The sequence below is a fragment of the Lissotriton vulgaris genome, chromosome 7 (assembly GCF_964263255.1).
Source record: "Lissotriton vulgaris chromosome 7, aLisVul1.2, whole genome shotgun sequence".
In the NCBI taxonomy this organism is placed as follows: domain Eukaryota; kingdom Metazoa; phylum Chordata; class Amphibia; order Caudata; family Salamandridae; genus Lissotriton; species Lissotriton vulgaris.
In genome coordinates, this window is record NC_141695.1 from 628,391,290 (window position 1) to 628,401,378 (window position 10,089).

Here is a 10,089-nt window from a genome sequence, read left to right on the forward strand (position 1 = left end):
TGCCAAGTCCGCCAGGGGTTTGGACCGTGTTCCGCCAAGATGGTTGATGTAGCGGACCGCAGAAACATTGTCCATGCGGAGGAGAATAGAACAGTGAATCCTGTTTTTGGAAAGGCTTTTGATCGCAAAGGAACCTGCAAGCATCTCTAAACAGTTGATGTGCAACTTTGACTCCTCTGCGGACCATGGACCTCCAGTCGAGATTGGTCCACACCGGGCGCCCCAGCCCGACAGGCTTGCATCTGATTCTAAGACTAGATCTGGGGCCGTGGCGAAGATAGTGCGCCCGTTCCACGCATCTAAATGGTCTATCCACCATTGAAGCTCGGTGCGGGACTCGGGGTCTAGAGCCACGAGATCTGAATATGCAAGGCCTTGACGAAGATGACGGATTTTTAGGCGCTGAAGAGCACGATAATGGAGAGGTCCCGGAAAGATGGCCTGAATGGAAGAAGAGAGAAGGCCGACAATCCGTGCCAGAGATCGGAGGGACAAAAGAGAGGACTGAAGAACAGATAGGATCTCCGCTTTGATCTTGGAAACCTTGGAAAGGGGGAGACGAAGGGACGCTGCAGCAGAGTCCACCAGGAATCCCAAGAACTCCATGTTCTGAGAAGGAGTTAAAGACGATTTGTCTTTGTTGATGAGAAAACCCAGATCTAGGAGAAGGGACTGAGTCAAAAGAAGGTCGGAAAGGAGAGATTGTTTGTCCGAATTCATGAGAAGGATATCGTCCAGGTAAATAATTAGCCTTATGCCAAGAGATCGAAGATAAGCGACCACTGGTTTCAAAAGCTTTGTGAAACACCATGGCGCGGAAGATAGGCCAAAGGGAAGAGAGGTGAAACAATAGTTGATACCTGACCACTGGAATTGAAGAAATTTCCAGTGAGAGTGATGGATGGGGACCGTGAGGTATGCGTCTTGAAGGTCCAGACGGACCATCCAATCGTTGGGACGAAGAGTGTCCCTCAAATGTAAAATGGTCTCCATTTTGAAATGGCGGTAAACCACAAACTGATTGAACCATTTCAGATTGATGACCGTGCGGAGCTTCTTGTTTTTCTTCTGAACAAGAAAAATGGAGCTTAGAAAGCCTGAGGAGTCGAAGGGAAAAACTTGAATTGCTCTTTTGAGGAGAAGAGTCTCGATTTCGTTTGAAATTTGAGATGCCATCAGAGTTGAAAAGACGAGAGGGGGGGGAAGAGAAGTTTGGACGGGAGGAGAAAGGAACTCTATCAGGTAGCCTTGAACCGTGCTTAAGACCCACGGATCTGAACTGAGTGCGCACCATTTTTGAAGAAACAGTTTTAAGCGACCCCCCACAGGAGGGGAAGAAGAAAGGCTTACCTTGTTGGTTGGAGTTTTGACGATAATTTCGTTGGCCTCTGCCTTTGAATCCGCGGCCACGTTGGGGATAGAACTGAGGCTTGTAGTCCTGGTTGTTGTTGGACGAACCTCTGGAGCCTTGGTTGTAGGGACGGCCGGAAGAGCGACCCCTGCCTCTGCCGGCCCGTCCAAAAACCCGAGGGGCGAAGACCTTCTTTACTGTTTGCTGGGCTTTGTCCAAAGAAGCAAACGTAGAAACAAATCTACTAAGGTCACGAACCAGAGAATCTCCAAAGAGGAGACCATTTGCCTTGGGGCCAGGATCCATGGGAGCCAGATTAGAAAGTTTGGGATCCAATTTGATTAGGAGACCTTTACGGCGCTCATGGGTGATAGCGGAATTGGCATTTCCTAGAAGGCAGAAGGCGCGTTGGGCCCACATGGAAACATCATCTGCAGAAAGTTCAGAACCTTCTAAGCGGGCAGCTTCCGCTAGATCAAAGATACGGGCGAGAGGGCCCACAACATCCAATAGTTTGTCCTGGCAAGTGGTCCAAGCTTTATCCACCCCTCTGCGGGGGTCCTTGCCGAACTTGGAGAAGAAAGTGAGGAGAGGTTGGTCGATGGAAGGGACCATCGTAATTTTGTCTGGAAGAGAAGGTTTGGGACATTCGGATTTAAGTCTGGCTCTTACCGGTGCCTCCAAAGGGAGACGCAGCCTGGCAGAGATATATTCTCCCACATGGTGAGAAGGGAACCATTCGGTGGAATTAGGATGACGAATAGTGGAGGGATCAAACATGGGTAAACCCTCAGAGTCAAAAACAGGCTCAAAAGAAAAAGAATCCAATTTGGGGGATTTAGCAGGGGGGGGGGAAGGGTCAGTAGTATCAAACAGGTCAAAATATTGGTCAGCGTCATCGAAATTAGCATCATCATCATCGTCATCAGTGTCCAATATAGTGGAAATTACCAATTTTCTCTTAGGAGACTCTGCATGTTTCTCTTTTTGTTTGCGTTTACCCTCGGAGCCAACAAACCCCTCCTTAGAAGGAGGCCTGGGAGGAACAGAGTCCTCAGTCAAATGCGAGGAAGACTCGCTGATCAAAGACGCTTTTTTGGGGACACGAGATTGAGCAGAGAATTCCACTTTTTTCTTTCTGCTTTCCCCCGCAGACTGGGCCAACATTTTGGACATGATGCTTAACATCGAATTTTCCATGTTTTTGGACATTCTCTTCATAGAGACTTCTACAGCTGATTCCACTGAATTATTAATAAATTTATTTAAATCCCTTTTAAAAGAATGTGATTCCTGGGAAGGGATTTCCTCTGAGGAACTATCACGTTCCATGATGCAGCTGTCAATAGAGCCAAAAATAACACCCAGGAGGTAGGAGAGGGTTAATGGACAGAGCGGGGGCGTGTACAAGCTGTGGGCTGGGCAGAGCGTGAAGCGACGTCTGCACACGGAGCTCTAAAGGCACGGAGGCTGGAGCACAAAGCGGAGCAGCAGGCACACACAGAACGGTGACCGGAGGGAAAGAAGAACCCAGAAAGAGGTCAGAAGGCGCGCGAAGACGCGCGCGCTGAGACGCTACCAACAGCGTCTGAAAACGGGGGGGGGGAGGGGGGAGCGAGCTAGAAGCGCCGGAGCTCCGAGGAGAAACGCGCGAACAGCGCGAAAGAACTAGCGCGAGGTCGCGCTAAACAGTCACAATTAAAAAGTAATACAAGCGGACACAGTAAATGCATACAAAGCATAAAAAGTACTGAGAGCAAAGATAAAGGCACTTATCTGACTGCGAGCAGCAAGAAAAGAGGAAGCTGCGCAGTCAGTTAGGGTCTTTATCTCATAGGTTCTTTGTGATTGGCTAATGTATTCTCACGTTTTTTCAGTCCCATGGCCCAGTTTGTCCCCTGGCCCTCTGGGAACTGTAGTTTTTTTACTTATCTTGGCTGCTGTGTGTAATAAAGCAAGATAAGAAAGCATAATAGGAGCCTCCGGTCTTGCCATAAAATTATGTAATTTCCTATATAACATTTCTGGGCCACACTAGTACTAATATCATGCAGGTATGTGATTAGTACTAGGACTGAAGGTCCTAAATATCTATACACTGTGGCCGCTTCTTTACATCGCCTAATGACACTCAGATATGGGATGATAGTGCATGTACCAGCAGCTCTCTCCACTTCTCTCTCCCTACAACCATTCCAGCTCAAGCCGAGACCTATACAAAAGTTCTGATTGGACACCTCAATGCAGTAACCAGCTAAACAGACTATAATCATAATAACTACAATAAAAGGACCTGCGGAGCTGTTCAAAGCTACCAGCATATTGAAACACCATAAACTGCACGTCTGTGTCTCTCACACCTCATCATCCACCACACTGCTAGGTGAAGCATCCCATAACATGATAATGTTAACCTCACCTCGTGGTCATCATGCACAGCATGGAAACACTTCCCATATAGGAATGCAAAACAAAGACAACACCGTTCCAACTACACACCACCTGAAATGGCATAGCTTACAACCCATGTATAAAAGCGCTTCAGTGCCACACAAAGTGGTAGTAAGAGCTATACAAATGCTGCAAAACAATATAATACAATACAGTATTTACTACTTGTGGATCACCAAGATTTGTTTTGATCCTATTAAAATCTTTTTTTCCATCAGACTTCAGAATTACAAAACAAAGTTTGCTTCATTTGTGTTTTCATAACTGCTGAGGTATGTTGAAATATTTGTACAGTTTATTTACAGCTATTTACATTTTGCTGTGTATTAGAAACACATTGATGTCCTATAGGCTTTCCTTCCATACTCCCTGTACACAGGGCCATTGGAACTATGCAATTCTGTAGCTGTGGCGTTTTCCACATAATTATGAATTTGTCAAATTTGCAACTCAATCCTTCATCTAGTGCGCAATCTGCAGATTTTACCAAAAACAATTCTTTTGAGCTCAAATGGATCACAATTTAGCACATTCACCGGAACACATGCTGCAGCACAGTGGAAGGTTGTCTGGATACCTTTCAGTTACTTTAGCAGTATTTGGGTGTGGAATGAAGTAAACCCTTTGCCCAGAAAGTGCTAACATATAAAAAAATTACAAAATAATGAAGTAATATTAACACAAAATATGTTGCATTAAGATGCACAATTTGCGTTTTCTTGCCGCGTAATTTAATCAACCTTGATGCATAATGTGGGCCTTGCCTTTTGCATTATTCCAGTTGCCCTACCTTTACCTCAGTGAGATTGTCACATAGTTCACTTAAAAAAAATTCTCCAACTTTGCAGTTAAAGGAAGAAAAGTAAACAACATTCCCACTTTAAAGGAATAAGCAGCAACTTGCCAAAAGACATAGCCTGAGATTTAACAGCAAATAGCCTGAGATTTAACAGCAAATGTAACAGGATAAAAAGGCATTTTATTGCTCAATCACATTCTGGACTCAAGCATGTGTGTTTTGGATAAGACTGTATGCATTCAAAGCTGAATGCAGTTTGTTTAGATAACCTAAATTTAAAATGTGTTTTGGATGAGGGGCGTGGCTTGGTCGGCAGCGATGGCGGCTGTGTTTTAGGCTCGCTCCGGCCAGCCCTGTAAATATTCTACTTCATATCCTGCCCTGAGTGCCGCAATTCGTCATCAGGCTGTCGGAGACTTATCACTATCTGTTGGCGCCCCCTGAGATCTGTGGGGGCTACCGGCGTGCTGCGAGATGACTCGAAGTCTGGGTGCGGCCTAGTGCTCCCCCGTGAGGCAGGAGCCGGGGCCTGGATTTCTGTGCCTGGCCGGTGCCGTGGATTTCGGGCTGGCAGTGGGGAGTTGGATTGCTGGCCCGTGTGGCGCCCCCACATATCCTCTGACCGGAGGGAGGCTGTGTTTGCTGGGAGTGTGCGGCTGACGGCTGCGCTCCTTGAAACTACTGCGGAGGCCAGAAGTAGCTGGGCCGGCCGGGAGGCGCCGAGAGAACGGGCGTGAGCAGTTGGCCGGCCTTGGAGGGACAGCGGCCATCTTGAGTGCCCCGGACCGCTGGTGGTGTGTGCAGCGGCTCACCTCTTGGTTCTTGCTGATTGTGGTGAGCGGGGCTGACGGGCCTGCATGGTTTAGCTGTGGGGCCCTCATCTTTGTGGGCCGGGGGCAACGCCCGGAGGGAGCAGATAGTGCTGCCTGTGCGGCCCGGGGGGACGGTGGCCATTTCTGTGCACCCTGGCTGGTTTGCTGTGCCCCTGCAGGCACTGAGAGGCATACAGGGGCAGCCTCGCGAAGATCTTCTGGGCCCGAGTTGGACATATCTTCCCCCCCCCTCCACGGTCAGTGGAGCTGGGTGATTTGGGTCGCTCCTATCCGGTGACCTGGAAGGGCCTGCTGGTGACGTACTATAGCTGGCCTGCGGTGGTGAGTTGGCGGGTGCCGGGTGTGGAGCTGTGGATGCGGGGGTAAGGTTGCCTGCTCCTTCTTCCCCCCATATATCGTTTGGACCTCCAGTGGAGTGGTGGTGGCCCTGACTCTGGTGCACTCGGCGGCCTGATCGAGCCGCAGTGACTTTGGGAGCGGCGACCACCATGGAACTGGTGTGGCTGTGTTGGTGATCTGGTCCAGGAGTGGGCCGAGGGCTGCAATCTGGAGGTCTGTTGAGAGTGCGTCGGTGGTCAGTATGGGCCATGGTGCACGGACTAGAGTGGGGGCCCTTTGCTGGAAGAAGGGACTTGGAGCGTGGCCTGTCCTATTGGCCCGCCTGGTCCCCAGTTCGCCGGTGCTGGCGGATATCTTGGAGCGGGACCCTACCGCCTACTATATCCTCTACGGGCACAAAGACTCGGGATCGCGCCGGTGGCGGTCACTCTAAACAAGGGACCTTGGATAAATTTACGGAGGCGGGCCAGGCAGCAGGTGGTGGGGGGCTGCAAAACTCGGTGCCTGATAATGCGGCGCTGCTGGCGGCCACAACACAGTCAAGGGACATGCTGGACACCAAGATTGGAGCCGTTGGATTCGACGTCATGCTTCTCCGTCAAGATTTGAGGAATGCCGTAGAGAGGATCACAGGCACAGAGACTCGCATTTCCAAGGTAGAAGACGACATGTCAGTACTCAAGAAGAAGTTTGCAGCCATGGAAAAGACTCAAAAGGGTCTTGCCATGAGGGTTGAGGATGCAGAAGGGCACGCACAGCGGACCAACCTGCGCTTTGTGGGATTTCCGGAGGGCTGCGAAGGCGACAACGCGGAGCGCTTTTTGGCCCAGTGGCTGGAGAGTTGGCTCCCCCCGGACGCTCTAATTTCGATTCTTTGTGGTGGAGCGGGCCCTCCGGGCTCTCATGCAGAAGCCCACTGTCGGAGCCCGCCCGCGGCTCATTATCGCTAAATTTCTGAACTATGCTGACCGGGATACCATCCTGCGGCAGGCAAGAGCGAAGGACTCTCTCACATATGATAATACCACTATACTTATCTTCCCAGATTACACACGACTGGTGCAGCAGCAGTGCCAATCTTTCCTCGCTGCCAAGGCCCGTCCCCGGGGCCTCAACATCCAGTAGGTATTGCTATACCCGGCACGGCTGCGTGTCAGCTCTAAGTCCCGCACGCTGTTCTTTGATTCTCCCGAGGAAGTTTTCCAGTGGACAGATGAGACAGTGAAATTCGTGTCACCACGGCCCAAGGGGAGGAATCGGATTCCTTATCGAGTGGAGTGGCCCAAGGGGGCCTCCGGAGTCAGCAGCGCCGCCGCAGGAGATCGCATTCTGGTCGCAGCTCGAGGTTGGGCTCTGCGCTATGCCAAGGTTGTCTGGCACCAGACCAACAGCAACAGGAAGTGTCCTGCAGGTTTGAACTTTCGTTCGGAACGTTGCAGATGGACATTATGGACGCTCATGTGCTCAGGTATTGAGGGCTGGTATCCTGCCCCAGTAGGAGTGGGTTGGGGGGAGTGGGAACCCCTTTGTTATGGGTTGTCACTTGGGGATCCATTGGAGGGGGTGGTCCTGGGTCCCCTGTTGGGGCCCGGGTTGCGGTCCGGCCGCGACAGGTGCTTCCATGTTTGGGAGGTGCAGGGTGGGGGGTGGGAGGGGCGTTGGTTTTTTGGGTTGGGGTTGAGGGGCTTGTTTGCGCTAGTTATGCTGCAATATGTTGGCTATGCATTGTACGTGCTGGGTCGCCAGGACGCTGATAATCTATATAGTACTACAGTTTTATGTCTGCTGGGGGAAGGAAGGGACGGGTAGGTTCTGGCTCCTTGCGAATATTAAGCTGGAATGTGCGAGGGATGTTAGACAAGGTGAAGAGGGGAGCTGTTCTCCAATATGCAAAGAGGTCGGGTGTACTTCCTGTTCCTTCAGGAAACGCATCCGCTCGGCATAAAGGTACTGTGCCTCCAACGGTTTGGGTTCACACAGATATACCACTCTGGCTTCACGAGGGGGTCTAGAGGGGCTGCTATTCTAATACACCGCCGGGTTTCCTACATACATGATCGACTCTGGGCTGACACGCAGGGCAGGTATGTCTTCGTACAGGGCAGGATAGGGGGGACATGGTGACCCTGGGTAGCGTATACGCCCGCCACCTCTGCAGTGGCCCCTGGTGGAAAAGCTTATGTCCCTCTGGGGTGCCATGCCTGATACCCTTTCAATTGTAGGGGGGATTGGAATGACGTTATGGACCTGGGCAGTGATAGGTGGCGCAGTAGGGTGGTTGATGGGGGAGGGGGGGTAGGGGCTTCTACTACCAAACTTCATGCTCTGGCATCAGGCCTAGATTGGACAGATGCATGGAGGTACCGACATGGCTCACGTAAAGATTACACATATTTTTCTGCAGTGCATGACTCATTCTCTAGACTCGATTACATATTCGTTCCAAGGGGATTGGACTATAGAATCCTGTTGGTAGATATTCTGCCGAGAGCCTTGTCTGACCACTCACCAGTATCCCTCACATTTAGTATAGGTCCGGCCAGGCAGCTGTTTCGGTGGCGTATGTCTGGATGGAATTTGATGCAGGAAGACTACAGGGAGCACATGGCTATAGAGTTAGATCAATTTCTGGTGTCCAATGTAGGCTCCGTGGATTCCCCGACTAGCCTATGGGAGGCCTTAAAGACCACTCTGCAGGGTGTGTACATCTCCTGGTGCGCGGCGGCCTGTAGGGAGCGGCGAAAAGAGTTGGTGGAGCGCGAGGCGGCGTTAGAGAACTTAGAGCGCAGAAGTCGGGAAGTGGATGGTTGTCCCGCCAGGCGACAGTTAATCCTTACCCAGCAACAGTATGCCGCAGTGCTGATGGATGAGGCCGACAGGCTTGGCTGGCCACCCGTAGTCTGGTGTACCAGTGGGGGGATAAATCGGGCAAAATGCTACACCTCCTGTGTCAGGGCACACTACACGCCCAACCGCTGCCCCAAATTGTAGACCCTGGGGGAGGGCCCATACTTGAACCCACGGCTATTGCGGATCGCTTCGCTGCATATTATGAGGAGCTCTACGCGCCCCAGGAGTGCTTGCCGGCTGATATGGTCCAGCGCTTCATTGATGACCTTCCCCCGCGTGTGGTATCGGACGAAGTGGGGGATTTGCTGGACAGACCGCTGACCGATGATGAAATTGGTACGGCTTTGGGTGAGCTTAACCCCGGTAAGGCGCAGGGGCCAAATGGCTTCCCCTGCGAATTTTTTCGGCGATTTTACGTGCAGTTGGGTCCATGGCTCCGTCCGGTGATAGAGGAGGCGCCCAAGGGGGGGGTGCTCCCAGCGGATTGGCGACACGCGGAGGTGGTGGTGTTTTTGAAGCCGGGCAAGCCATGCGTCCTACCGCCCGATATCGCTGCTGAATACGGAAGCTAAGGTTCTGGCCAAGGTTTTGGCCAATAGGCTTAAGCCTCACATTGCGGATCTGGTTCATCCGGATCAGGCAGGCTTCATGCCTCAGAGGGCTACTCGCCATAATATTCGGCGCGCTCATGTTGCGATCTCTGCTTGGAGAATTTCTGCTGGGGGAGCAGGCTGCGCTATTTCTGGCGCCTTTGATTCCCTGAGCTGGATATATTTGTTCGCCCTATTGTCACGCCTCAATCTGGGCCCACGTTTTTTGGCGTACGTGCGGCTACTTTATACTGATATTACAGCCTCCGAGCGTGTTGGGGGAGCGATCTCCCGATCCTTTTCGGTTCGACGGGGGACGCGTCAGGGCTGCCCCCTGTCCCCTTACCTGTTTGTACTCGCTATGGAGCCCCTCATGGCGTGGGTACGCATTGATGCCCAACTTAAGGGATTCCGGTGGTCCGCGGGCTTGGCTGATAAAATAGCGCTATACGCTGACGATGTATTGTTTTTTCTTACGGATCTAGACCGCTCGGGACCGCGGCTGTTGCGCATTCTGCACATTTTTGGTGAAACCTCCGGCCTCTACATGAATCCGGAGAAGTCAACGCTGTGGGTACTCAGGGAGCGGGGGCGGATAGGGGAGAGGACCTCGGGCCTCCAGATAGCGTCGGGCGGGGTGCAATATTTGGGGGTACACCTGTCAGAGGAGGCTGCGGTCTCTTGGGAGCGCAACCTTACCCCTATATGGGATCGTATGCGTGAGGGCATGAAGGTGTGGTCCTGTATGCCATTGACTATATATAGCAGATCGGCCATCTTTAAGATGGTAGCGCTCCCCCGCATCGAGTATCAGTTACAAAACTATCCATACCGGATTCCGCCGCGCTGGTTCCAGCAAGTCAACTCGGCGCTGGG

The 10,089-nt window shown here is 51.7% G+C and overlaps 1 protein-coding gene across 1 annotated transcript in view; it reads right to left on the reverse strand.

The window, feature by feature from the left end:
* LOC147702164 (uncharacterized) overlaps nucleotides 1-2,683 on the reverse strand; it is a 41,974-nt gene extending 39,291 nt beyond the window's left edge. Inside the window, exon 1 of the mRNA XM_086929404.1 lies at nucleotides 1,351-2,683. Within this exon, the coding sequence (XP_086785530.1) occupies nucleotides 1,351-2,683 (1,333 nt within the window). The remainder of the gene's footprint in view (nucleotides 1-1,350) is intronic.
* Between the last annotated feature and the right edge of the window lie 7,406 nt (nucleotides 2,684-10,089).